Source organism: Branchiostoma belcheri, unplaced genomic scaffold, assembly GCF_001625305.1.
Source record: "Branchiostoma belcheri isolate BF01 breed outbred unplaced genomic scaffold, Haploidv18h27 scaffold76, whole genome shotgun sequence".
Classification (NCBI taxonomy): domain Eukaryota; kingdom Metazoa; phylum Chordata; class Leptocardii; order Amphioxiformes; family Branchiostomatidae; genus Branchiostoma; species Branchiostoma belcheri.
Genome location: NW_017804420.1, coordinates 818494 through 846447, shown reverse-complemented (window position 1 = coordinate 846447; position 27954 = coordinate 818494). Strand labels below are relative to the sequence as shown.

Genomic DNA, 27954 nt, shown 5'->3' with positions numbered 1-27954 from the left:
AAACTGTCAGACGTTTTAAGTAGCATCCACAGCTTTTCGTCAGAGACTGTTTTCAACATCTATCCAGTTGCTTGAGTAACGATTCCCTTGAGTATATATTCAAGAAATTTGCCAGGAATTTGATATTTTTAAACGAGAAATTCCTCCTATGTGAAGAACCTTTTTTTCAACCATACTTCAGTGATGACATCCCTTGAGGAGTTGGTGCATTTATCATCTGAAGTCTGACTAGTTAGCAGAAGTTTGTGGGAGTTAACTGGTGGCTGAGGAGGCGTGAAATGAGCGATCAGAACCCTTTCATATTTATCAGGCCTCTTTATCGTAGTTCCAACACGTATGTTATTTCATACGTCATCAATCACGCTAGTACAGCCCGGCCCCAAAATGCGACTGACAGAGGTTTTCCCTGGTTATTTCCGCTGCTGAGGATATTAAACGCCTGCCATGCGTGTGACAAACTGAGGTTATGACAGCCAGTCACAAAATCCCCTTATCTTGGGTGACATGTTTCATTCCGCTTGCGTGAACCCGTCTTGTGGAAAATAGCCAGGACCTTCTGATCCTATTTATGTTGCTACTATGAAATTCAATTAGTCCCCGGTCGGTGCTTGTACATCAGATTTCTGGGTGTGCAACATACGTCCCATCTTGATCTGAGTCTCCCAATCAATTTAGCCTCATATAATAGAATTTGTCTCATATCTTGGCGTTGCAGGCCGGCAGGGGTTAGAATGGGGGTCGGCTTACAGGGAAATTGTTGGGCTAACTCATATTTTTAATTTGCTTTATAGGGGAAAAGAATTATCAGTGCCCCCACTGCTGCAAGATGTTCCAGTTCCCTAATCCTCTCCGCGCCCACATGCGGTACAAGTGCGAGAAGAGGCAGTCGGCTATGGCGGGCAAAGCAGGCACGGCGATCTTCCCGTCATCCACCGCGGCCATGCCGGTGACGACCAAGCCTGTGACCGTGGACATCGACCTGGCCGTGCGCACGGCGCGCATGCTCAAGTCGGCTCCGGCGGGTGCGTCCAAGCCTGGACCCGGCTTCAGTTTCCACGACCTTCCTCACAACATGGAGGAAGCGAACGGCCTGGCCGCCGACAAGGCTGGCAAAGCGGCCGCGAGTCCAGAACCCTCCACGCGGACTGAAAGTCTGTTAAGTGTTCAGACCTCGCCTCCTCAGCGGAGCTCCCGAAGTCCAGAGACTGTCTCCCGTCATTCACCGACCGAGACATCCCCGTCTCCACGTCATGCCAGCGACAGCCCTACAGACGGCAGCAGAAAACGACCAAACGGCGACTTCCAGTTCCAATCCCGCCATAGCAAGGACACAGCTAACGTCTCCTCCGCAAAGAGACCACGTAGCGACAGCAGTGACTCCTCCGACTCTCCTTTCCTCACCAACAAATCTCCAAAACACACTACTTTCCAAGAAGAAACAAGTACAAGCGTCTCTAAACCGTACAGCCCTGAAAGTAGAAAAACGGACGCCTCTTCTTCTCACATTCTCCTGGGCAGACAGTCCTCCAATGACAGAGGGAGCCCCCTGACGCCTTCCAGCGATACAGACGATGACGGCAAGAGTGCTTTCACAGAAGTCACTTCGTCCAAGTCCTCCAGCGTAGCGGCGAAGGAGAACCTTACACCACCTCTACCGGATCACAGAAAGTCAGACTCGGAGTCGAGAGGTACTACGAACAAGTTGAGTTCCACATCGGGGCGACTTCTGTCGTCTCTGGGGTCCGTAGGGCAGGTTTTACCGGCGTCCAGTGGCGGGACGGCCAGTGCCTTCTCACAGCCTATCAGAGCAGGAGGAGGCCACCACGCCGTAAGTCCCACCTACCCACCGGAGCTCAACCCATTCAAAGTCACAAACATGGACTTCCCACTTGAAATCAAAGCTCCGATTGCCAACATGGCTCCCATCAACGCTAACCTCCCACCCTCCATGTACCTCCCCAGAGGAGAGTTTGACGGGCCCGGGTTTCTGTCGGCAGCTGACAAAGCCGCCGCTCCGATGCTGTTCCCGGGGATGGGGAAGATCGAGCCGAGACCGTTCCTTCCCCGCCCGCCCGTCATCCCGCACGTCCCGGTCCCCCCGCTCATCTCGTCCCCCACCGCCGCTGTCACGTTCAACCTTCCCACGCAGAACTGGTGCGCCAAGTGCAACGCCTCCTTCCGCATGACCAGTGATTTGGTGTACCATATGCGCTCTCACCACAAGGCCGAGGTGGATCCGACCAAGCGCAAACGTGAGGAGAAGTTGCGGTGTGACGTGTGCGGGGAATCCTTCCGCGAGCGACACCATCTGTCGCGCCACATGACGTCACATCAATGACAAAGCGTAGGACAACATCCGGGAACGTTGCCAAGATATCCCTCACAGAACACCAGACAACGGCTCTAATTCAGACATCGGAGGACGTTCATATGGCTCCAAAACACATTGTCGTGATGTAATATGTACTGTAGACTTGTATAAAGTGTTTATCTCTCGTATGATTGTAAAATATCCTCACAAATATGTGGAATCATTGATATATTATGTGTTACTCTGGCGCCCTGTTGTGCGTCTGACGACAGTGACATTAACGGAAAGCATATTTGACTTTGCCTGCTGTCAAAATGGAGAATATATAGGTAGATATATCAGCACCCTTGAAGAGGTGGAGAATGAAGGCTGTTTAAACGTCCCACGCTACATGTCAGTTGGTCTGTACTCTACTGTCAGTTGTGCATCACGGTAACAACATTGTTAACATTTCCCACACACTTTATATGTCATTTTGTATCTTGGAAAGGGCAATGCTATACCTGGTGGTCATGATTGGCTGTCACAAGTTTAACTGTTCAACTTACTGTAACAGAGCCACAGAACCAAATTCCATCTTTAAGCACACATTAAAGCAGGCTTAAAGGTACACACGCCATGGAAGAAACGTAACCTTTACGCGTGCTTTAAAACGTGCTTAAAAGTGGATTTTGTGCAGTGATAGTTGTTTGCTTTATGGTGATGACCAACTATTGTAACGCCGTATGAGTAGATGTACCAGAGTGACTTTTCCCAGAAACTTGGCCACGTAAACCGTCTCGATGTTTAGTCTTCTGAAGAAAGCTTGAGTAAGACTTGTGATCCATTGCCGTGCAGTGCCGTGTATGTAATTCAATGTGTGGTCAAAGGCGCAAAGCGCTGCACAGTCACCATTTCATATATATCCCTCCTCTTTCGCTCCAATCAGCCAAAAGGTGACCGCTCCTGGTCCGAACGCATTATCTGTGGCGGTGATATTTGGACGATAGACAGGACATATTCGGCTGTCTCGACTGTCACGATCAGGAGGCAATATGTGACCTTTCAGAAAATGAAGAAGAGGGTGCTTCATAAAGAGTCAGAAAGGTCGGGGCAGGGGCGGTGCGTGTGGACAGTATTAAAACATCATCTCAAATACTCGCGCCCCGTTGACTGCGGCGGGTTTTTCCCCGTGAGTGGACTGGAAAATTAATCTTCCCGAAGTCCCGACCCCTGCACTGACACCTTGTAATCCTGATCCGGGATTCTACCCTTTATCTCTCAGCAGACTACGCTTCTTCCGTCGCCACGCTGGGAAATAAGCGCCGAGGAGAAAAAAATCAAGGTTAGCGAGGATGGTGCCCACCTTAATTTCACAGGAGTTTGACACGCCAGCCCGTCAAATTGAGAAGACGTGGTTCAGGGCTGATTGCAGACGAGAGCGCCAACAAGCCCAGCTCCGGAGAACATGTCATGCATTTGCAATCCCAGAAGGAATTGTGTTTGGAAAATACGGGGATAAGATGCCGTTGGGCCGTCTCGATTGAGGCTGTCATGCGTGTGATTTGTTCATATCGGTCGCCATACTGGCAAATCTTCCCATCGTAGCGCTATTACGGTCCTAGCCAAGCGGGAAATTGCATAGGTGGATCATGGGTTTTAATGTCGCCTCATCGCAACTTACCGTGCTTCCAAAATGAGTCAGTATTACACAGATACAGTATGGTGTCGGATCGCACCGGGAACTTTCTCTGGGTCTACCGAGTCTATACCAGTGTAACTGGAACGTGTTGTATGTATCTGATGAATAAACAGAATATTATCAAACGATATTTATGCCTCGGTTGTGTCACTGGTTAAACAGGGTCAGCGGATGCGAGTGAGAGTGAACGAGACGACTTCTTGAGTCATGAATTTGACGACATGTCTTATTAACCGTGACTAAGGACACAGGACGACCACGGTCCACTAATGGTGATCAAAAAAACCAGACATGGCTATATAAAACGGTAATGTAGAAGCAACCAGACTTTCAGCACCAAGGAGTTAGCACATAGGAAATACGACTTTTTATCATCTTCGTTTAAAGGTGCATTATGTAGCATTTTTAAATCAAAAATTGAAATATTTCAGTTGAGAAAATCTTCATGTGATTGGAATTATTTACTTTTCAACATATTTGTGCAATTATCTCACATTTCTGACATTTATGGTTGGTGCTAAACAGCCAACACGAGGTTCACTCATTTTGTGGCACTACCACAAAATACCTAAAAGTAAACAACATGCTTTCAGCTTTTAAACACACTCTTATGGTGTAATATTTTGGCACCTCCACTTCCTGAATGGTATTTATTTGCAAAGGAGTAGGGTTGATTCAACTTACTTTGCACAGAAATGAGCAGAAAATTGACTTTATGTATTGTCCTAATGTTACATAATGTAGCATTTAACAAAATCCACCACTTAAGTTTGAGACAATAAAAAGAAGAACATCTATGAAACAACGGCGTAAAATGAAAACGGAATTGTATTTCGGTGTGCCGAGCATCCACGAAGTGTCAAATTATATACACAGTATAGGTCCACAATATGTAGACCCTTGAACAATATTGAAAACGGAACTGATATATTGTATAGCAGGCATCCATTTCTCATATTGACAAAGCAAAGCAAGCTACTACAAATCTGATTGTATAGCGCCTTCTAGGAGCAGATAACAATATTACACTACAGTTTGAAAACTTCATACCTCAATTATGTGGGCGCCATGCAGTACTACCGCATACTGGTGTGCTTTTGCCTTGATTTCTTGAAGGTAAACAACTTGTATACCGTAACATTCGGCCATGCTCTTTAGAAACTGCATGCTCGTTATTTCATCTTGAGTACGCTAAAGGATGATAAGCCGTTCACCAACTCCAACAAAAAATTGACTAACGGGAATTTCTGACCGAATATAACAAAAATATTGCGGAACTTGGCAACGCGTAAGACAGCGAATGATTTAGATTTCACAGAAAACTGGCTCTATTTCCTGCCATCTTGGGTCCTCTCCAGCGGAGAAATTACGAATCGATAGGTCAACAAAGCTATCCTTCCTTACATGATTGAGATTTTATGGTAGGAAGCAACAACGTTCGTAACTAACATGGTACTTTTAAACTTAATCGGGGAACGCACATGTTTAGCAATCTTTGGATTGGCGTCATGCTGAAATACTTGAACATTCCAAAGTAAAGACCACTTTAGCTCAGCACTGGGGGCGGTACCGACTTTTGACGAACTTTGACCTGGTGCTGACGTCATACGTGGGAGCAAATTACGTATCTACTGCACTTGGGCCAGGTAGTTGATAATGACTGAGAGACATCGGAAATTCCGGTGAGTCGATTTTTTTCTCCGAATTTTCGCTGTTTATTTCTCATTATACTTTATATCAGCGTTTACTCATTCTAATGCTTTTAGTTTACAGGGATAACATTTTCTTTCGTGCTGTGATAATTGTTACTCGCTGTAAATAGATAAACAACAACGTTGTTGAAAGCTAGATTGTACTTTTGTGATTGCGATCTAATGGCAATACTAGTATGCGAATGCGCCATTAGAGGAAATATACTGTCCATTCACATGCATGAAACAAGGTACATGATGCTGTATTTCAACCTTAAACCTTCTTTCTTAAAAGCTATATAAGCAACAGAAATCGCGAGAAATTGCTATGCTTTTAAACGTGTCGTTTTGGTATTTTTGATTTGTTTCGCATATAACCTGTAAGCCACCTTTAGGCGTAGCACACCGCCTTTGTACAGTACTAGTAAGTACAAGCTACGTATACAGTAAGACCGGACCTACGTATACAGTAAGCTTGCCTCGGACTACTAGTATCTGTAGATGCAATGTAGGAAGGTCGTGATATCGGCCTGACTGCACTTCGCCGCGAAGTTTGTATTCCGGACGTCAATAGAAATTGATTTTCGCCACTTTATCCCTGTAATTTGCCCAGTGCAGTAATCTATGAATGTATATAGAACACAAACGTGTGAACGCCAGCGCCCATTCAGACTTTATCCCTGTAATTTCGCGGAGCAGGATGGATTGGCAGGGTCGTCAATCTTTTGGGAAAATGGAGTTAAGCAGCCGTTCATCCACGGGATATTTATTACGCCGCGCACATGGTCAGAACACGCTGAAGGGTGCTCGGGTAGCCGGGCCGTATGTTCGGTGCTGAACCTATTGTACTATCACGGGAAGGGGATGTTTTTACAGGCGTTATTTGATGGATTGTCTGCTGATTAATTTTACCTTCGCAAAAGGAAAACATGTTGTTTTTGCTGTTTCCTCTTCTTCCGTTCCAAACAAATAGGATCAAGTACCTGGACCAGACGTCTGTCACCATGGTAACTGGTGCTGTACCAGACACCCTATGGTGTTGGATTACATTATGTGGCAGAGTTGGAGGGGCTACTCATCATATAAATGAATGTGTTCAATTAAGAATTAATAGAGAAGTAGTTTACTTTTTATAATCACAAATTTGCAAATGGGGTTTGGATTAGGTGAGAAATAATTGAATTTTGGAATCATTTAGCAGTGTCCTATCAAAATGTATTTGTTTTTCTGTTTCATTGCTTGTCATTCCATCTTTAATGATTTTTTTTCATATCTGGACTGCCCTTGTGCCTTTTGATAAATGATGATGACAACCTGGTTCTAGGTTATTTTTCTTATAAGAGCGCGTCGTCGAACGGTGGATACGGCGGTCAGACACCAGATCGAGAGGTCACGGGTTCGATTCCTGACATTCCCGGCTAGACGTTGTGTCCTTGGGAAATGCACGACTTTCCTCACTCCACCCAGGTGTAAAATAGGTTACCTGACTTCAGTTGAGTAGGGAAATGGCGGTGGAAGGAGAGGGATGGGCTCTGCCTTCCAACACCTTCCACCCACCCTACGGGCTGATAAAAGCCATGAGACTACCTTTACCCTTACAGAACTGCAGACGGCGTGCTGCCATATTGATGCTGTCAACTCCAATGGTCGTGCCTCCACCAGAATGGCTTTGTCATCGCTTTTCAGCGATCGTTAGGCGGCCGGTAATTTGTGCACAGGCAATCCAACAAGCATTCTCAATCCCATATTGCGGATGTCGAGTAAATTAAGCCTTTAGGACAGGCAGGTCGATAGTGTCCATTTAGGTTATGAGGAACGGTCTGTGGGGTCAGGACAGGCGGGCAGAGAGGCTTCGTACGGCAGGGCTGGCTACACCAAGTTAATTCTTTCGTTTTGGGAGTTCAGGTATAAAACTATAGGAAACTAGAAAGTTAAGGTAACATTTGCAAAGCAAATGCATAATGTTTACCTTATATTCTATCCTACTAAACTACTGCTCTGTTTCTTCTTACTCGAAATGAATAACACGAATCTAACTGTCCTTCTACTTGCTACATAATGGTATCCAACGTCATAGGGTGTTTGCTACAGCACCAGTCATTGTGACAGTGGCTAGGCCCAGGCCATAGACCTTATGGGTTTGGATCAGAAGCCAAAGTAGCCCAAATAGGAAGCCGGTATGTCGTTATATGCTAACATTATCATACTACAAGCGAAAAACATCGCGTCATATTGTTCAACGTAACCTTCAGCTTGCTAAGGTAAGCACTTGGTTCGAGTTTTGTAGTAGTAGTAGTAGTAGTAGTAGTAGTAGTAGTAAGCCTTTATTGTATTTGTTATAGGGATAGACGGCAGTGTGTAGGTTAAGGAAACGAACGGAAGCAACATCTCTTGTGACCATCAACAGGTAAGTAGTCCAAAATCGTAATACATGTAAAAAAACGGGTACTAAAATGAAATATTACAACTTTATTGGTCATGCGGATCATGAAGGAAAATGGCAAAGCTTTCTCTCTTTACCTGACAGTGATTAAAACACAAGGAAAATCCGACTATATCATTAACCATGAAACGAATAGCTTCCATATTATTTGATATATTGACACCATTTCGAACCTTTACGTATGTCCTTATACACAAATTGCATTGGTTTGGATGTAATATTGAAGTATTGTGCCGTATCAATTATACTGTGTAATGTATTCTACAAGTCTTACATGTATAAACTACATCTAGTTCTGTCGCCATCAGCAAGTAATACTAGCCAAGAGACTATAGTAACGTTAACAATCATTAAAAATTCTCTTGTCTCAACCGTTACTAAACCCAGTTTATAACAGAACAATACGGTAATCATTGTACAAAATTTCAAGTAATTGTTACTGGTTGTCACATAGGATATCCAATGAGATTTCAGTGTAGATACAGATCAGAGATATAACGTTACGTGTATATCTCCTTGAGGCAACTTCCCATGATGCCACTGTGGTGACCTTGCTGTCTGACGTCACTCTAATGCAGAAGTGGCTGCTTTGCTGACTGGAAAGAAAAAAGAAGAAGAATCGGTGTGAAATTTCCTACAAAATATAAGTTGTCACTGCTTAACCAAGTATGCCCTTCACAACAAAAGTGTGCACTTTGAACAATCAATCAACCTTTATTGCCCAAAGGCTAACTGCAAGTTAACATACAATTACAATAACTTGTAAGGTAAAAACAATGTTTAGTTTATACATGTACACATAACAGATACTTCTGTATATGTTAATGGAGGGTTTGACTTCTACTTTGAAGGCAGTGGCTAATGAATAATCAACATTTAAAACCGTCCTTAAAATAAACTGACAACTGTCACAAGCGGAATCAAACAACTAATTTTGAGTTGCAGTCAAAACATTACACTAGAACAGAGGGGAATTGCCAACATATTGAAAACTGTACTAAACACCTTTGCTTCTAAGATTCTTCCTCTGATACAGACAAAACATAGTTATGTTTACCGAAGGAAAACATTGTTTTTACTCAGTTTCTTCCTCCTCTTCTGTTCCAAACTCTAACCTCTGACCTGGCCAATGACATGATTTGTTGACGTCTGTCACCATGGTGACTGGTGTTGGGTTACATAATGTTGCAATTTCATGGTCTGCTCTACTCCTGTCACCATATACTAGTAGTACATGTATGTGAATGTGTTAAAGTAAAAATTAATAGAGTAGACCATGTCCAAAGGTAAACATTATGCATTTGCTTTGCAAATGTTACTTCTCTAGTTAAAAGTATCTTACGTCAGCTTGGTATGGTGGTGGCGGTACAGCGGCGCTGTACTGCGGAGGCTGGGTACCGTAAGTCGCCCCATACACAGTAGTGCCTGTGGTGACGTAGGCCTGGGGAGGAGGCACCGGTGTGCCCTGGATAATAACGGTGCGAGCCGCTAGGCGGCGCCTCCGGATAGCATACCCACAGGCGGTGAAGAAGATGAACAGCATCACCCAAATCATCCAGAACCCTGGTAAAAAAAATGTAATAGTGCTTTGTTCTGTATGCTTTTGGTGTTAATTGAGCAGGAGCCCCAAACATAGATTCAACATTGTGACAGTATTATCATTTATCTAAAATGTTGTTTCACATGAGTAGTTTATACTTACACCAAGCGCTGTACACGTAGTACCCCTCATTGCAACAGCTGAAGTTATTTGCTCCGCAGCAATATGCAAAGTCCCCTGAACAGATGGAAAATTCAATTTGTTGGACAAAAAAAATTATTTGAAACAAGTATTGGTGCTATATACGACACAAAGGAATACAACAGTTAATGAAAATAGCAAAATGTGATTCGAATTCGCAAATGCGACTTTTAAGAGAGGGAAGTATTTTTAATGTACACAGAAGAATTCATCACAAGCTATAACTAGTTAAGTTTCTTAATCCTACCGTAGCATGTCTTCAATCTGCCATCGGGTGAGATACACACGTCGTCGGCCTAGGAAAACAGAGCAGGAAAGATCATGTAAAGAAGGCGGAACATATAAACCCTGCATGGTTTACTTCCGTGTGATTACATTGCCTAGCGTTGGTGTACACTTCCTTTTCTAGTGGTCTGTGTGTTTCTATGTGCGCGGTGGTTTCTTTTGGCGCCGAGAGAGTTCTATCTCCATGACTAGTTTCTATTTCATTTTGACAAAGCATCAAGACAAGGTAACTGATCTTCCAATTGGCTTGTTCTGAAAGGCGCTTTGCGAATTCGATATGGCGTCTCCCTGGGCACAAAGCTAGTGAAGTGTAAAGTTCAATGGTCGTGGCGTGACGCCATTGTTTTTTTGCTCCCACCTGTTCATACCAAAGTTGCGTACATTCAGATACTGGACGATCTACCATCCAAAAGCTGATTTTATGTTCGTTTTTAGCAGTATTTAGAACGCTAACATTCTAATCTTCAGTAATAAGTACAAACCTACTCGGGTACAAAGTCCAGGAGTGTAACGCAATTTCTTGTGGCCTTGTTGAAAGTTCGACGATCGTTATCTGAATTTTACACATTAGGTAACGTACATTCATACAGTCTTAAGATTAGTTCCCTCAAGTTTATCATGTTCTACCAAGTTCTAACAGAACCTGTAATGAAATACATGCAGGCATTTACATATACGTATTGTTTCCGGAACAACTAACGGTGGTTGGGAATACACTTGTGGACTAAGAGTATGGTGGTAGAAACTTCGGAGAACATCCAACCACCTGTTCAGAGTTATTTCTTAGTTAAAATTCTTGTTAAAAAAGGAGTGACTTACCGCCACCAGGGTAGCCCCGGCGAACAAGGAAGCGATAAGAAGTCCGCACACCGCCATGTTTCCCCTCCTGTTGTTCCCACTGCTGTGTTTACCGACCGGTGACGTCAGAGCACGTGACACGAGGGCGTGACGCGCGGGTTACTTCAGGTCACGACTTCACCCGCAGGGAGTGATTATCATATTTCACTCCATACCGTAGGAATGGATGAAATATATTGTATTTTTATATTTCATTCCATACCATAGGTATAGATTTTAAACTTTACACTTTGAGCATGGAAAGACCAGTTTTGGAACAGTCCAGTTTTGCATGGGGGAGATGGAGTGAAGTATGCTATATTTGCTCGCCAACAAATGTCAGTTGTATTTGGCATGTCTGTCTGTGTGTGTGTGTATGTCTGTATACAGGGGATTTTGCAGTGCTATTTCTGTATAGTGCGCCAGTGAATGAGGCATATTGTCTGAGAGGGCGAAGTCTACCATCACTGGATGCCTGTTTTTGTAGTTTTTCCCCTAAAAATTAGTCTGGCACCCTGAGACATTTAGTCATGATCACCTAGTCAAAAGCAGATTTGGTCTAGCTCTTATAAAAGCCAGACTATGCATGATGTACAAAATGACTAAAAAAAATGGTGCACATATATATATATATATACCAACTACCAAGTATGGAGTGGAACTCACTGCCACAGTATCAAGTACAGTATCACGTACAGTATCATCACTAGCAACAGCGTCATTGTTGATTTTAGACAACACTTGGACTTAGATGTGCAAATGTTAGGTAACATGTCGTTCAGTGTAATATAACCAGCTGCTGCCATGCCACGTGCCTGCAAAGCTGGTGTGTTGTGCAAAAGATACAGATAAGGAGACTGGTGATGTAGCTCCAGAATTACCACAAGTATTGTTTAGATCATTTAGATTAGACGACTATATGACTCATAATCAAATAAATTCATACCTAAAAGACTGTATTTTATTTCATAATACTATCTAAAAATAATTTTTCATACAATCTAACACCAATCACTGAAATTTTACATAAAACAGCCTAGTTGATGGCATCACTAACATTTGATACCAACATATACATGTACAACACTGTTATTTGACAACTCAGCAATCTAAAAGCAACCATATGTAATTCATTTGAGGGCCAAAGGTAACAGTACTACATTATATGCATCTTCCCATCACCTGAACAGGTCATCAAACATGGCAGTGTGTTTAAAACTTGGAAACATTTGCACTTTGAACTTTATCATAATATAGCACTATTTAAGAAGAATGTGTTTAGAAAATTTCTGCCTAATAATTTTATTCTACAAGATTTGATCAAACTGTTGAAAGTGCAACTGATGTGATTCTTCTTTGAACTTTTCTTTCAACTTCTTTGTGAATGTTTATACTTCTATCTTTATCTTATTTTCCCTAAAGCTTCATAAACTGTCCTAAAAAAAAGTTTCCAAACGAGATCTTAAGATAGATGCTCCTTCACAGCTTTTGCACCTGTAGTGGAAAGATGGATTTTTATTTAGTTATGTAGTTATGTTATTTAGTTAACGTTATGTATGTTATGTAGTTTTACATATTATGGTCATGTATCTAAAATTCATATTTAGTTTCATTCAACCTTTCTGTCCATCTACACATCTATTTGCCCATCAGTTTTTATGTACAGTACTACTGTACTACTATTTACAGGTTCATTGTAGTGGGGAAATTCCCAAAGCTCCGATCGTTTCGACAAGTACAATGAACAGTGGATCACAGCTTACGTCCCATCCTAAGGACTGCGACCCTTTACAGTAGCGACAACAGTTGGGATTCGAACGCCCAAACTCTTATGCTAACCAATAGACAATGCACTCTACACACTTATTTTTATATAAGCCCATCATATTCTATACCTCGATTTCTCTCAATGGTGCATATTGACATGATAACCAATGTATTGTACATGTAGGACAATATTTTTAGAAAATGTCAAGAAATTTCAACCGTAACTGAATAAGCATGTTTTCATCCCACACTGTATAGTCTCGTAAGGTTGATTATTCTCTTAGTAGGTTGTTATAAAGCAGTAGATGCCATGCTTTGTACCTTGTATAATTGTTGTGCAATGAAGTTTATTATTTATCTATTTATCAATTCATTAAACCTCCCCAGGCAGATTTACCTGTATGCAAGTGGGCTCAGTCAGCCTCTGTCTCTGTTCCTGTAGTCATTGAGACACCTGAGTCACTGTCAGCCTTGTTTGTGTCTGAATCTGAGCCCTGGATGGAGTACAGAGGGATACATGTACTGGATAACCAGTAATAGCAACAGGCAGTGTGCCTTGAATATAGGGATTTTCTTCTTACACTACCTGTAGTGATTCTCACCTGCTTACATTTCGATGTCAAACACTGATTCTTTCCTAGAACTATCACAGAGTGGAACTTGCTGTCACCAAGTACAGTTAGATGTTCAAAGGTTAGGTGTAACAAGTCGTTAGGTGTAATGTAGCCAGCTGCCACCGCGCCGCGTGCCTGCGATGATGGTGTGTTATGCCAAAGGGCAGTTATACCGGCGATACAGATACAGAAATGCTTTACCCAGAGCTGACTGAAGTACTGTATCTTACCACTATATGTAGCCGATGTAGGTGGTGTTTTAGTGGCAAAAACACAATCCCAAACATGGCTAATTTTTTAGTTTGCAACCTGATGAAATTATTTTTGGAGGCATTGTGCCTTATATACAAACAAAACCATAGAAGAAAGACTCCTCTGACAAAAGTCATCTGGGAACCTCAAAACTGATACGAAGATGTGGTGATAAAGGCAGACACTAGCAAGAAAACTAGCACACGAATGTCATCCACATAATCAGGTCATTGTGGCCTTACAGAGGGTAGAAATCAGTGAGCTGTTGGGAACTTACAGAGCCGTCCCCGGCAGCAGGTAGTGTCCATGGTGGAGGGGCCTGGTCTGGACACCTGCTCAGCACAAACTTGTACACCCCAAATCCTGACAACCCTGTCGTGAACCAGAACTTGTCTACTGAATAAAGACCTGCAACAGAAACAGTCACATTTCAAACAAGTCATGCAGTCAACCTACATGGAAAAGTCTGCATTAAAACAATTAATGAGATGAAGACAAGAATAGTCCCTGTTTATTCTTACTCAAAGTCATGTGTATGGTGACCAGCCCCCAAACTCTGTTCTGCCACTTGCTACATAATGTTATCCAACCCCACAGGGTGTCTGCTACAGCACCAGTTACCATGGTGACAGCCATCTGGTCCATGTCATTGATCTTATTTGTTTAGAATGGAAGAACAAGAAACTGAGAAAAAACATGTGTTTTTTTGCATGTGGAAAACTTTTTCTTCTGTGCAGGAAAACATAACAAAAGAAGTTTTGTCCAAACCGTACCGTCATATCTGTACCCCTCCTCTGGAGCATACACACTGTCCAGCTTGTAGCCTCTCATCACCCGGACAGGCCGACGGGTTTCCACACTTACACTCAACGCCAAGTTTCCTTCGAGGGGAAAGTACAACAGTTAGTCATTCTGGTCCAAGAATAGTCAAACTTCATACAAACATGGAAATATGATATACAAATGGGTTATACTACATTATGCACTAGAAGTAGAAGGGTGACGAAATCTTACCTCGAGTCAGAGTCTGGTCTTTAGACTGTGGAGCAGTACGAAGGTTCTTAGGGTTGGCCTTTGTTCCCTTAAGGTCACGTCCACCTGTGGAGTGTTAAGGTTTGGGCAACATAATAATAATACTGGTTCATTTCTTTCTGACCGTACGATACAGAGTAGCAGGGTCCCCGTAGGACCCTGAATTGATCTGCCACATTACATAAGTTATTAAAAACGGTTGACATAAATATTACAAGCAGTTATTAAAAACAGTTAAAAACAGCAAATTATTAAAAGTATTTACAATATATAGGTTACGACAACATTACATTTTGTATATATAGAGCCTGCTATATCTTTGGTGTATGAAACCTAACTGATTATATCTCGTAAAAAGTGCATTTCAATTGGCTCTTGCACTGACACACTGGAATTGAACTATTCTATTTTTTCATACTTCAAATAATATCAATACAGTATTGTTGAGACAATGCTTTGTTAGTAATAGTGGAAATTAATACAATTCATCAGACTACTAATAGTGAGTAGGATATCTGACTTCATCATTAACTTCTGGGGCAGCCCAGGAAAAAGTCACACAGGTTTCTACTCTTACCCAAAATGATTTCTACTTTTGTTACCATGTCTTTAATTCCATCGTATCTCATCAGCTCTCATCTATCCCTTAGTCTTCATTATTCCACTGGTGGGCACCACAAATGATCTGACAACCAATTTTCTCTCAGTTTTCTGTTCCTTTTGATGTTTCATTGCATATGAGCAAATAAACAAACAAACGTACCCTCCCCAGTGTAGGTGAAGCACTCTCCATAGTCCAGATCATCTTCGTAACCTCCCGACAACACCAACGAGTAACAACCCTCATAGTCGTTACCATGGATACCAGCAACAGTGGGCCTGTCAATCAAATATTCAGTACAGTTAAAATGAGGCCTCGAAATTAAATTTTCTTCCTATTGTCCCAGCACTGTCCCAAAAGTAAATCTCAATTGTCCCGAAGTTACGATGAACTGTCCCAACCTGTTTTTTGGGAAGCATGTATGACTTCAACTTCAAGTCAACTTTATTTTGCTTATGTTCACTCCCAGGCCCACTATATTTGCAGAGTAGACAGGAAATTTTGGGGGACTTTTCCGGATCCAAAAGCCGGGACGTGTGCCTGATAAACGAAATAAGGGCTGACATTCTGATGTTGATTATTTTCTATTGTCCCCAAATGTCCCAAAGTGTCTTTTAGTTGTCCCATCCTAAATTTTAGTGGTCAGTAGCCATTGGACCACCTTTAATTCCGAGCCCTGAAAATGTTTGCAAAATTACTGCAATGGGATTATGAAATGAAGACAATGCAATTAACCATTCACAACATTTAAAAAAATGCTGGCAATTCAGTGAATATTTTGTTCAGCCAATGCAACAGTAACACATGGCTTATAATTTCTCTACAGAAGGCACTATTGTTCTATAGGTACTTGTAATCATGACTGTTTCATCTACCTGTGCACCCCAGCTCGACATGCCTCTATCCTTGTATCAAACCATGTTCCAACTGGAAAACCTACAAAAGAAAACACGTTACAAGTTAAATGAAAGAGTGCACACCCATACAATCTCATGACTGTTGATTTGTGACCTGTACTTGCAATGTAACTCAGTGGGTATGTATGTACAATAAAGGTCTTCCTGAATATTCAATCTTAAACCCATTGGCAAGAATGTAGATATTTTGAGACAAGCTGACCTGGGATTTCCCCGAAGACGTTTGGTCTGTCTTTAGGGACAGGTTTGTAGCGAGTGTCTTTCTCTGCCTCCAATTCTTCATCCACCTCTGTCCTTAGCTCCTGTAATGAAGGGGCAGCCTGGGAGAAAAACAACAACACAGACAATTTGACACATGTACTTGCTACAGGCAAGCAGAATTTAGGCAGATAACACAGCTACCTCTATCAAAAGGAAACTAGTCTGAACTAAACTGATAAACTGAACAGATTTTGACAAAAATGGGAAAGATTAAACCATATCTGTTCCATCTGACCCAAAATGTCTACAAATTGGACCACAATTTTCAAGGAAAAAAATATTCTCAAGGATGTTTGGTAGGCACTACAATCAGATAACTGTATTTGGCCTAAACTGTGCATTGCACTTGTGACATTTAGCTCTTTACCATACAACATAGCCTCTGCTGAAGATTATTAATTATTGTACCTTTCCTCGGAGTCTAGCAGACCGCCTTGTTGGTGTTGAGACATCCTCTTCTATATCCACCTTTTCCTCCAATGAGCCATCAGTTTTCATAACCTTCTTGGCTGGCGTGTGCACATGCACTGTCTTCTTCCTCTTGATTGGAGCCTTCTTTTTCACTACCCTTTTTGGCTTCTCCTGGATTTGACAAAGAGACTTAGTTGTCTGGCTTGTTTGTTTATTTGTATGATTTGAATTGCTTTCATATTGTAACGTTACAACAATTGTAACATTGTGGTTATATACCATATTTTCACTAATAAATAATTACGGTTTCATTGCATCATCAATGAAGATTTAATTCATAGATATCAAAGATTAAAGAAGACCATTTAATGTCTCGATTTCCAGCCAGCCTCAAGACAACTACAGGCTCCACTCCATTGGCGTCGCCAAAAATTGTACAACCTTACGTTATAGGTCGTATAGTGGATGACAACGCTGTATTTTATGCTTCACATAGTATTTGCGATTGCTGAAACACATACAAGCCAGATACTCAACTTAACTCAATTTGCTCCCCTTAAATACCACACATAAATTATGTGAGGGCAAGAAAAATATCAAAACTTACGTAGCCAGGCCCCACAAGTCCCAGACTCTCCAAAATTCGTCTGTTTTCCTCCATGTTCTTCAGACGTTTTTCTTCATAAGGAGAAATGTATCTTCCCGCCATCTTCACAACTTGTCTTTCACCACGTACGATATAAAGAAGTCACAAAATTCGGAGAAATCCTTCGAAATTGTGCTGCAGAAGCGAGGAGTGCTCCAAGAAAAGGTCACAACTCGAGGGACGCTACTGGGTCATGTGGGAGAGTTGACACAAAAAAGCGCGCGAATGTAGTGACCTGTAATGACCTCAGGGACGACTCGCTACCTGTTGCCTTAGCATGTAAGTTTTGACATGATCACAAATTCAAACGCTTATAGTAAATAAGCTGCTTAATTTATATCTTACTAGCATATTTATCCTACGGTTATATTAAAACTATGGCTTTATATATTGATTACCTTCATCCTTCCACAGCGTCCGAATACTGAACGATTTATCCCTAAACGAAACTGTTTCGCAAAGACCTGTGGGTGATAGTCTATTTGCAGGCCTTACTACGGTAAAAAAATGACAATTTTTCTGCTGATTTCGACTTTTTTTCTCATAACTGTCCTTTTCAGCAACATATGGAGATGATTTTGATTGTATAAAACTGCAGGCAAAAGAAAAAAAATCCGTTATTTGCTGTTGACTCCAGCATTTGTAGACCCGTAACAGAGCCTGTAACCTAGATTACGTCGAGTTGGCTTACTCACAAAGGAACCGCAAATTATCATGGCCGGGTTACGGAACTTGGAAGTAGAGCAGTTAGAGTGAGTATTATACCCTGTTTACAAGTGGTAAAGACATTTGGATTAATACAGGTGGTTTATGATTCTCTAGAGATCAAAATCTAACCATTGTGGCATTTGAAAACAAAGAGTATTTGTTAGAAACGCACTTAATTTGTAAACCCGGAAGTGACATATCGGCAAAAATGTATCGTTATCTGTCGGCACCCCCCACCCACCCCTTTCGTTTTTGTTTTGTTGTACATTGTATATTGTGCGTAGTTTCTACTGGTGCTGTTGTATGTAAAAGTGTTTCCAAATTCGTGATAAGTGATACGTTTTTGAAGAGTCTACCCTTTTTAAGGCCTTTTTTTAAATTTCATAGGAAATTTGATACAGGCCACAAAATTGCCGGATGTTTAACTTAATTAAGGTTCTCCGCCATTTCTTGGAAAGTTAGTCTTCTGCGCAGCAGGCGTTGAAGTGATATTTCTCTTTCTTAGTCAGGCTTTGTCTTCCTTTTCATCAGTTTGCCAAACATAATGACAAAAAAAGAAAGGATAAGTGAAAATGAAAGTGTAATGGACTGGATTTGATGTGTAGTTGTTTACACAGAGAGGAGTGTTGGCATAAAGCAACATTGTAGCTTCCTCATTGAGTTTTATTTCATAGTTACATTCCATTTTGCTACCTTACAGGAGGAGCTAGTAAAAACCCTTCTGGTCCCGGGCCGGGGTTCAAACCCACAACCTTCCGGGCCCCAGTCAGACACTCCAACCGCTCGGCCGAAAAGGTCTAGAGTCCTCTAGACCCATCGGCCGGGTCAGTTGGTAGCACCTATAAACTCCCCACTGTTACACTAGGCTCACAAGCAACGTTGCATATCACTACCAGTGTACCGCCACTCAGTTCTTGCTATGAATTTTTCATACGCTATAAAGTATAAAAGACTACTAGTTCCACGAGCTTCCTTCTTTCAATTACAGATATCCAGATGAATAAGTAAGTACTACATAAATAAATAATGATTTTGGTGTTGTTAGTATCATACCAATGTTTGTCGCCTGTGTAGTTGGTACCATGGGGACTTGTCGCGCCACATGGCAGAAGCCCTCCTCATGGCCAATGCTGAGGATGGCAGCTACCTTCTCCGCTCCAGTGCCACACGAGTCGGGGAATATTCACTCTCTGTCAAGTAAGCTCAAAACTTTCACGCAAATCACAGTGTTCCCTAACATAAATGCATTTTTTTCTTGTTTTTTATTCTTCATTGTGAATGTTGTGTGCAATATGGAAAATGAAATTTCAACTATGAATGTCCACAGTTGGATGTCTATAGAAATAGTTTATGTACAATAGTATTCAACATTTCTCCAAGTTTTTTCTAGGCTAAAAAGAACTAGAGAAAATAGTTTTCCTCCTAAAAAGTATCCCACACATCTATCATTAAGAAGTTGTGACTTTCCAATTTCCATCAAACATCACTTTAGTAACATAGATATAGAACCTTGTTATAGATGTGCAACATAGTGTAATCTTTATTGTTTGTCTCACAAATATTATCACAGCTTATTCACTGGACTATTCCACAGGCGCAAAAGAGCAAAAAAATTTCCATAATTATTGTTATATTTTGATGCCTGTGTTTGATGTTTTCTTCAAGGTGCAAAGACTCAGTAAAACACTTCCAGATAGGATGGGACGGCAAGCAGTACCAGTTTGGAATGGGGGTGTTCCAGTCTCTACAAGAGTTTGTCGAGCACTTTGCAAACCAACCACTTATTGGTGGAGAGTCAGGTAATCGATGATTCAGTCTGTGGGAAAGTGAAGAAGAATATGTACATGTAGTGCTGTTTACATACATCTCATAGTATTGTTCAAAGATTATACCAAGAATATTTATGTTTGTCAGGGTAGAATGATTATTGCTAAGAAATGTCAGTAAATATCAGACATATTTCCTCATCAAAAATATTTGTTGGTATTAAAGCTCTGATTCTGTAATTGCATATTCGATGTCTTTAACTTCTTTCCTTCACAATGACTCCATCATCTGTACTCTAATTGCCTTGTCTTGACGATGAATCATCTGTAGGCTGTTGGGTTGTGTTATTGAGGCTCCCCTACCCCCGCCAAGTGATGGAACCATCCTTGTATGATAAGGTGGACATGTCCATGAGATGGGAGTCAGGCAAGACAGAGGAGGACCTCAGGGCCAACACTCGGGCCCCCTCTGTAAGTCCTCATGACACAGGGCAGCTGTCAGTGTGATCCATGTGGGAGATGACATACCATTCGATTCTTTTAACCCTTAGCCTGCAAAGGTAGCAATTTGGCACCGAATTGTATTGGTCTTGAAGTAAGGCAGCTGGGAGGAGGTTAAATGTACGCTTTCTATGCCAAATTCAGCTGATTCTATCATTCATTGCATTTGATCATGATACCTCCCTTTTTCCAATCATAAGCTTGTGTCTTTCCAGCGCTAGCCAAATCAGGCTTGAAATTCAAAGAAAGTGCTTTTTTTCAAATGTTTGATAACTCAATCATTCTAAGACTTCCTTAAAGATTTAATGATGTTATTCAATCAAATTTAAAAAGTGTCATTCTTTACATCTCTGAGCAAGAGGAAGAAACCATTGCATCTCCTCCACAGGGGTCACACCGAGAGATGCCTTGCATAGTTTTGTATGTTAGCATGATACATCTGACTCTTACATCTGGCTGTAGGCATTCTGACAGCTCTGCGCCACCCCTATTCCCGCAATGTGCATGAGCCCGATGTTTATGATACTGTGACCGTCCACGCATCACTCGGTCAGCAGGACAGCCTACTGTTAGCTCCAGCTGTAGCTGCCTCCTCTTCAACTAAGACTATGCCAGTGAGTTGACTAAATCTTCTCTCTACATTGGCAAGTGGCTAGCCTAGTCTATTACAGTTTGGGCAGGCTTTCTTCAGGGCTGCAGAAGGTTCCTGCAAAAAGGCTCATCTTATGCAGCAAGATTAAACTAATTTCCAACACAAGAAATTGGACTCACCCAAATTTTCGACTGTATAACTCCAGTCTTTGTCAAGGAATGAACAATCCACTGCTTCCGTGACATCACGCAGATAACACACGTGACTCCATGAGCAGTGGATCATAGGTTGCAGAAAGTCTGTTTCTTGTGTTGGAAATTACAGTTTAATCTTGCTGCATAATGACTTCTACCAACACAGATGAACTTTCAAGATAAGGCTCTGATCTAAGGAGTTTTGCATGGCAGGAGATTAATTAACCCCTACAAATTAAACTCCTGCCATGCAACACTCCTTCTACTGGTTGCTTAGTTGAGAATGGGTGGTGGGAGCCACTTGTAGCCCTAAAGAGAGCCCACTCAAACCATGATAGACTTGACACCAGCAGCAAATGATTGTTTGATAGTCCCCATGTGGTTATCAAATAATCACCTGAGAATACCCACTAGAAACAAACTTTAAAATCTAGTGGTTAAAGTGTAGAGTGTCCCCAAAAGTGTCTCCAAAAGGAATGTTATGATTTATATTTAAAACTATGATTAAACACAAGTTTCAAGCTTTGATCTTCCTTCAGCTGTATTGACATACCACCATCATGTTGCATCATTCCATTTCATAGTAGCAAAAAAACTACTGGTAACTTCACAGTACTCTTTTAGATCCATAACTTTAGTGGTGAGATATCAGATCAGGGCTTGACAAATACGACCTTCTTGACTGCACAAATACGATCTTTATCACAGTACAGCTTTACAACCTTAATGACTGTATAGCTGTACGACCTTCATCACTGTACAGCTGTACGACCTTTATCACTGTACAGCTGTACGACCTTTATCACTGTACAGCTGTACGACCTTCATCACTGTACAGCTGTACGACCTTTATCACTGTACAGCTGTACGACCTTTATCACTGTACAGCTTTACGACCTTAATTACTGTACAGCTGTACGACCTTTATCACTGTACAGCTTTACGACCTTAATTACTGTACAGCTGTACGACCTTCATCACTGTACAGCTGTACGACCTTTATCACTGTACAGCTGTACGACCTTTATCACTGTACAGCTTTACGACCTTAATTACTGTACAGCTGTACGACCTTTATCACTGTACAGCTGTACGACCTTAATCACTGTACAGCTGTACGACCTTCATCACTGTACAGCTGTACGACCTTTATCACTGTACAGCTTTACGACCTTAATTACTGTACAGCTGTACGACCTTCATCACTGTACAGCTGTACGACCTTTATCACTGTACAGCTGTACGACCTTCATCACTGTACAGCTGTACAACCTTCGTGACCTTTATTCCCAGTCTTTACAGCTTCACTAAACTCAAGACAGTAGAAAAGAGTACAGCAGCCAAGTCAAGCCAGAAGATAAAATGTTAGGATCATATACTTGTAGCTGGATTTTGATAATGCCTCTTCCTTGATTTTTATAATCAAACATTTCTTTTTCTGGCCTTTGTTTTCCAGATTGCATCCAAGGAGGGATATCTCACAAAGCAGGGGTGGAATTTTAAGGTAAGTTTATAAAGGTTTCTCTAGAGATAAGCACTACTGCAGTAACTGCACAATGATTTTTGTTTTCTGGTCAAGTGTCTGATGTTTTGTTCTTTCCATACAGTCCTGGAAGACCAGATGGTTTGTTCTGAAGGGAAATGAGATGAAATACTTCAGAGCAAGATTGGTATGCTACCACGTTATGTTCTAGTGTGTATGTATGTGTGTATGTATGTTAGTGTATGTTTGTGTGTATATTTTTCTCTATTGGTATTATACCTCTTTCTCTTCCCTGATGTTACTACTACATGTTTACTAGTACTAACTAGTGCCGTATTGTTGGTTGTTAGGACACTGATGCCTTGAGAGTACTGGATTTGAACACATGTACAGGAGTGGCCCCTGACTTCACCCAGAATAAGTCCAACTGTTTCAGGTTAGTTGAACCATCTCTATTTACAGTATTTATGTTTAAGGAAAACATATACAGAAAACATATTGTTTTTGTTCTGTTTCTGCTTCTCCTGTTTTCCAAACAAATGACAGCTGCTGACTGACCAGAAAGCTGTCACCATGGTAACTGGTCCTGTTGCAAACACTCAGGTTGGGTTACATTATGTAACAAGTGGCAGGAAGAAGTTGTGAGGGCTGGTTGCCATATCTACGTTTGAGTGAATGTGTAACTCTTGACATTTCCTTGTATGTTTGTTTCTATCAGCCTGACATTCCCAGGACGGACATTCTACATGTACGCCAACACCCAAGAGGAGGCCAACGAGTGGATCAAGCTGCTGAAATGGAAACTGGTACATGACTTTTCATCAGGCCATACCAATCTAAATTATAGGTTGTCAGAGTTACTGCTTCTGACTTGGACAGAAAAAAGATATACGTACCATTCAGAATATGAATGGACCCCAAAACCTCTCCTAGCAGAAGCTTAGGCTGCAGTTTATTTTTTAGACATTTTTATCAGACTAGTTTTTTTTTTGTACCAGTATCTTTTTTTTGCCAGAGAAACAGTGGCTTATTGCATTGATACAGCCCTGCCAATTTGATACAGACATACAGCTACCAACAGAGCTGCTTGGAGATTATGAAACGTACATATGTATGCACATATAATTATCTTGCAATGATGTGTAGTTCCTTGTATACTTAGTCACTGTTCGACTGCATGCACCGTTCTTACTGTACCCTTCATCTTTGTTTCTGAACAGGAACACAAAGGACAATGATCATACCTGTGCTGAGACCTTCAAGGATTATTTTCCAAGATTTGCAGGAAGAGACAAAATACATTCCTCAGAAAGCAGTGTATTGTTTGCTTGAAGTACGTGGTAGTTCTTTTATATAATCTAGAAGTGCCTTTATTTATTATATCTGCACTAGGAAACGTCTTTGCTATGATGCAGAAATTATAATGAAATTCTATTTTTCTTGATCACAAATGTAAGCTCAAAGAGCTGTTAAAGATGGGGGAGGGGGGCATGAACCACAACCTGAGTGTTTGAGGACAGTGGACCAATCAAGTTGCTTTTTACAACTTTTAAAATAATAGTACCCAAGATGGTGTTTGTAGGTAGGAGTCACTCTTTGTTTGTTTGTTTTTTGTTAAGAAGTAAGTATCATTATCAATTCATTATTCTGATGACTGGACATATAGCCTTTGTCTACACTGCTATCACATACTTGTAGTTTACACTGTTAGTTAACCATAACTATAGTCTCCAGTCTATTATGATTTTTATACGATTTTCAATTTTTATCTTGTCATGATAAGGACATATCATTTGAAATAGATAGATGAATGAAATAGATTAGATAAATGCACCAGTACCAGCTATGCACAAGTAGATTCAGTGATATTTCAGTATGAAATTTACATTGTAAAGACAAATGCAGTTCAATAACAGCCATTGTAATTAATTATCAGACTATATACACATGTATTTCAGTATTCAATGAATCATATATGTAACCTGGACTTTGAATTCATTATTATGTGCATGTACACCTTCGAATTCACATGTATGCCTTGTACATTTCAAGCATTGTGCACAATAAAGAACTTGAACTCAGTTTTTTGAAACTTGAATTCAGAAATGGAATAGAAAGTGGCAAAACTCTTGCCATTATCCATGAATAATTTTGATTTTATCAGGTTGGCAAGATACTATAGAAGGTACTTTACTTATAGACTTTATACTTTAGTATTATGTGACAACACTACATCTAGCTGCAATAGTAAAACTGCATCAGTGACATCTAGCTGCAGTACAAATCAGAACAAGTCATTGTTGCCCTGAAGAAGGTGACAGATGGTCACTGAAACCCACTAGAGAACATTCTAATACAGTCTATACTACATGTGTAACTAGTGCAGGAACTAATCAGGAACAAATTTGTAGATGTTAGACCTACGACGTTCATATAGCAGAGCATATAAACTATTCCTCCAAACCAGCTTCTTTTAGTATGCTGGCTGCTGATTGGATGACGAAAGTTATGACTGACAGGCGTTTGTTGATGGCATCCAATCGCTGGACAGAATTCATAATGCCATCATTAAGGATGGCGTCCGTAAGGCTGGGAAGGCGGTAGAGGAGAAGTTGAATTCACTGAATCCAGCCGCAACATGCCTGGAACATAGTCATGATTGTGATTTGCAAAAAAAAAAATTCAAAATCAACTGCAAAATGTTCATATTTTGCCCTGAACAGTTGAAAACAGTCCTTTTCTTCCTAGTTGTTACAGTTATTCCATCTTTCAATGCAGTGGTATAATTAAAAGTTCAAAATTCATTGCTTAAATTTGGAACCAGCCTGGTGTGTTGACTTCATGGCTCCTATCGTACCATTTTGGGCCATAATAGGATGCCTAGGCCTGTTTTTATTTTTGGCCTGCCCACTCTATTATTTTTCTAGAAAAATCCGTTAACCAAGAAATTAAATTGGTGTAGCCTAATGCATAAGAATGGAATTGACTCTACTGCACCAAAATGGTGAGTTATGCTTTGAGGCAGTTACCAGGTATGCAAAACAAACAGAAATGCTTTAATGTTACATAATCATACCAGATGAAGGGTGGTCCTGGCAAACCTAGTGGGTCGATGAACGCTCGCTCCAGGTACAGTAACTTGTCATTCAGAGCACGGACTTCCAGTGGGCTGTAGAGAAGAGACAAGTAAATGATATATTCACAAAATAACCTTTGACTTAGAACTGTATTTCTAAATGTTGTTGTAACTGTCTTTTTAAATGCTGATGTTTTGAATGATACCGTAGTCATAACTCCTCTTCAGTAGCTTGTGTTACACAATCTCTCTCAAAGGCTACAAATGTGACTTACTTCAGTTTGTTAACATCCACAATCTTCCTGTCCAACCTCACTGCAGCAGATGTGAAGTTGGTGACTGCTGATTCAAGATAGTCTGTCAGAAAAGAAGAAAATGATTAAAAAATCATATCCCCTTATTATTATTTCACAAGAACACGAGAAATACATTTGTACTAAGATGATACAGTAGCTGTGTATAGAATAAAAACTACAAAGTCAAAGATGATGTTGAACAAATACAATAATACTAACTTGATTAAATTTCTCAATACTCTCATTGAGTGCTCATTAATTAATCTACAAGGTCTTCCAATGATCTCTCGAAGATAATTCCATGATATCAGTTATCTTTCGATGACCTATGCCAATAATTCCTGGTTGCTCATCATCCGTAAATAATTTCATCAGGTTGGTAAAAGAATGAATAGCAATGTCCTTTGATCACAACCATTTATTTTTACGAGCCGTTGTTTCGATGACCGTCTGTCATCTTCATCAGGGCAATTCTGACTGGTTTTCTGTGCACTGACGCTAGATGTTACTTGGTGCATAGTGCACTGAAGGTGTTACATGGTTCACAGTGCACTGTTACTTGGTTGCTTATGAGTTTACTTGTGTACATGGGATCTTACCAAGGGAAACCCCCTGCGCTGTCAGTATCTCCCCGTGTTCTAGCCGCACGCCTGTCAGATAGGCCTGTAGTTTGTCCGCAAACGCCAGGAGGTCAAATGGCAGGATGAGGGAATCCGCCAGGCGGCGCACTGTTTCTATGGCAACCCGAGCCACGGCCTGGTGCGCCTTGAAGTCCGGGTCGACAAACCGCTTGACGTAGTCAAAAGTATCAAAGGCGGTGTGGTAGGCTGGGTAGATAGGCACCGGCACGACACCCGGCTTTTCCTGAGTATACATTCAACATTTTCAGTGTTTGCGAACAGAAACATACTTTAGGAAATACTTGTTGTGTTTCTGATTACAGTCCTACAAATGTATAAAACATAGGGTTGGTAGGTTGGGATTGTCTTTTTTTTAGTTTCGCCTGAACTGATCCAAGAAATACAGTTGAACAACTAGAGAAGTAACATTTGCAAAGCAAATGCATAATGTTTACCTTCGGACATGGTCTGCTCTGTTAATTTTTACTCAAACACATTCACATACATGTCATACTAGTATATGGTGACAGGAGTAGATAGAGCAGACCATGAAATTGCAACATTATGTAACCCAACACCAGTCACCATGGTGACAGACGTCTACAAATCATATCATTGGTCAGGTCAGAGGTCACTGTTTGGAGAAGAAGAAGAAGTAACGGAATAAAAACAATATGTTTTCATTTGGTAAACATAATAAAGTAAAACTGAAATGCATCTGGTTTTGCACGGGTCTGTTGGGAAAACAGAAACACAACATTTATGGTAGGCCTTAGAAGATAATAAATACTACAACTTGCTAGAGGACTTCCCTTACCAAAGAAGCTGCTCACTGAACAAATCAACTGAGTACATATTAAACATGTCCAACACTAGGTGAGTGAGGTTACAGAACACTGGACATTGGTAATGATTAAAACATTGCAATCAATGCAATCAAACACTTCCAACTGCCCTGTTTCCCATGCCAATATGTACATTGTGTTATTAACTGAGTACTCACACGATTTTGAACAAACATCAGATCGACTGAAGGAATCCCAAGTCGGTGGTAGAAAACAACATAATCACTTCCACGGCCCATTTCAAGGTATCTGAAAAGAAAGTAAAATACATGTAAATCTAAATGCGTGAAAGGTTGTGAGCAGTTTTGATAGGGAAGACAGTGATTGTGGATGGCGTTCAGCACCAAGGACAGATGTGTTCACTACTGTGTGAATGGTGTTTA

At 41.0% G+C, this 27954-nt stretch overlaps 5 protein-coding genes across 6 annotated transcripts in view; 2 read left to right on the top strand and 3 right to left on the bottom strand.

Moving 5' to 3' along the window:
- LOC109485446 overlaps positions 1-4112 on the top strand; it is a 61365-nt gene extending 57253 nt beyond the window's left edge. Inside the window, exon 27 of the mRNA XM_019789051.1 lies at positions 792-4112. Within this exon, the coding sequence (XP_019644610.1) occupies positions 792-2338 (1547 nt within the window). The 3' untranslated portion in view covers positions 2339-4112. The remainder of the gene's footprint in view (positions 1-791) is intronic.
- A 4020-nt stretch (positions 4113-8132) lies between these two features.
- Positions 8133-11092, bottom strand: LOC109485535 (WW domain binding protein 1-like). The gene is made up of 5 exons (XM_019789226.1): positions 10972-11092; positions 10115-10163; positions 9829-9903; positions 9469-9689; positions 8133-8722 (listed from the first exon to the last, which is right to left on the bottom strand). The coding sequence occupies exons 1-5, from the start codon at positions 11026-11028 to the stop codon at positions 8696-8698; spliced, it is 429 nt and encodes a 142-aa protein (XP_019644785.1). The 5' UTR covers positions 11029-11092; the 3' UTR covers positions 8133-8695.
- Positions 11093-12097: 1005 nt separating this feature from the next.
- Positions 12098-17691, bottom strand: LOC109485533 (E3 ubiquitin-protein ligase ORTHRUS-LIKE 1-like). The gene is made up of 10 exons (XM_019789224.1): positions 17452-17691; positions 16842-17015; positions 16375-16492; positions 16131-16191; positions 15418-15533; positions 14637-14720; positions 14396-14503; positions 13900-14030; positions 13154-13250; positions 12098-12483 (listed from the first exon to the last, which is right to left on the bottom strand). The coding sequence occupies exons 1-9, from the start codon at positions 17551-17553 to the stop codon at positions 13170-13172; spliced, it is 975 nt and encodes a 324-aa protein (XP_019644783.1). The 5' UTR covers positions 17554-17691; the 3' UTR covers positions 12098-12483; positions 13154-13169.
- A 443-nt stretch (positions 17692-18134) lies between these two features.
- Positions 18135-24815, top strand: LOC109485522 (dual adapter for phosphotyrosine and 3-phosphotyrosine and 3-phosphoinositide-like). 2 transcript variants are annotated; one of them, XM_019789210.1, is made up of 9 exons: positions 18135-18242; positions 19273-19395; positions 19864-19997; positions 20928-21079; positions 22708-22755; positions 22859-22921; positions 23085-23170; positions 23453-23540; positions 23955-24815. In XM_019789210.1, exons 1-9 carry the CDS (start codon positions 18205-18207, stop codon positions 23970-23972), a joined length of 750 nt encoding a protein of 249 aa, XP_019644769.1. In that variant the 5' UTR covers positions 18135-18204; the 3' UTR covers positions 23973-24815. The 2 variants fall into 2 exon arrangements, with proteins under 2 accessions (XP_019644769.1, XP_019644770.1); XM_019789211.1 differs by lacking the exon at positions 20928-21079 and adding an exon at positions 20296-20435.
- A 167-nt stretch (positions 24816-24982) lies between these two features.
- The window catches only part of LOC109485521 (N-acetylated-alpha-linked acidic dipeptidase-like protein), a 9917-nt gene continuing 6945 nt past the window's right edge, over positions 24983-27954 (bottom strand). Inside the window, exons 13-17 of the mRNA XM_019789209.1 lie at positions 27730-27820; positions 26706-26970; positions 26086-26167; positions 25811-25903; positions 24983-25376 (exon numbers count right to left, since the gene is read on the bottom strand). Of these exons, the coding sequence (XP_019644768.1) occupies positions 25289-25376; positions 25811-25903; positions 26086-26167; positions 26706-26970; positions 27730-27820 (619 nt within the window). The 3' untranslated portion in view covers positions 24983-25288. The remainder of the gene's footprint in view (positions 25377-25810; positions 25904-26085; positions 26168-26705; positions 26971-27729; positions 27821-27954) is intronic.

Bases quoted from the DNA above. Each gene is read 5' to 3' on its own strand.
- LOC109485535 (XM_019789226.1), bottom strand. From the start codon at position 11,028: ATGGCGGTGTGCGGACTTCTTATCGCTTCCTTGTTCGCCGGGGCTACC. The intron at 10,164-10,971 runs GTAAGTCACTCC...CTGTTTTCCTAG, and splicing joins CCGGGGCTACCCTGGTGGCG to GCCGACGACGTGTGTATCTC. The intron at 9,904-10,114 runs GTAGGATTAAGA...CCATCTGTTCAG, and splicing joins CAGATTGAAGACATGCTACG to GGGACTTTGCATATTGCTGC.
- LOC109485533 (XM_019789224.1), bottom strand. From the start codon at position 17,553: ATGGCGGGAAGATACATTTCTCCTTATGAAGAAAAACGTCTGAAGAAC. The intron at 16,192-16,374 runs GTCAGCTTGTCT...TTTCTTTTGTAG, and splicing joins CGTCTTCGGGGAAATCCCAG to GTTTTCCAGTTGGAACATGG. The intron at 14,721-15,417 runs GTACGTTTGTTT...AACACTCCACAG, and splicing joins CTTCACCTACACTGGGGAGG to GTGGACGTGACCTTAAGGGA.
- LOC109485522 (XM_019789210.1), top strand. From the start codon at position 18,205: ATGGCCGGGTTACGGAACTTGGAAGTAGAGCAGTTAGA. The intron at 18,243-19,272 runs GTGAGTATTATA...TCGCCTGTGTAG, and splicing joins TTGGAAGTAGAGCAGTTAGA to TTGGTACCATGGGGACTTGT. The intron at 19,396-19,863 runs GTAAGCTCAAAA...GTTTTCTTCAAG, and splicing joins GAATATTCACTCTCTGTCAA to GTGCAAAGACTCAGTAAAAC.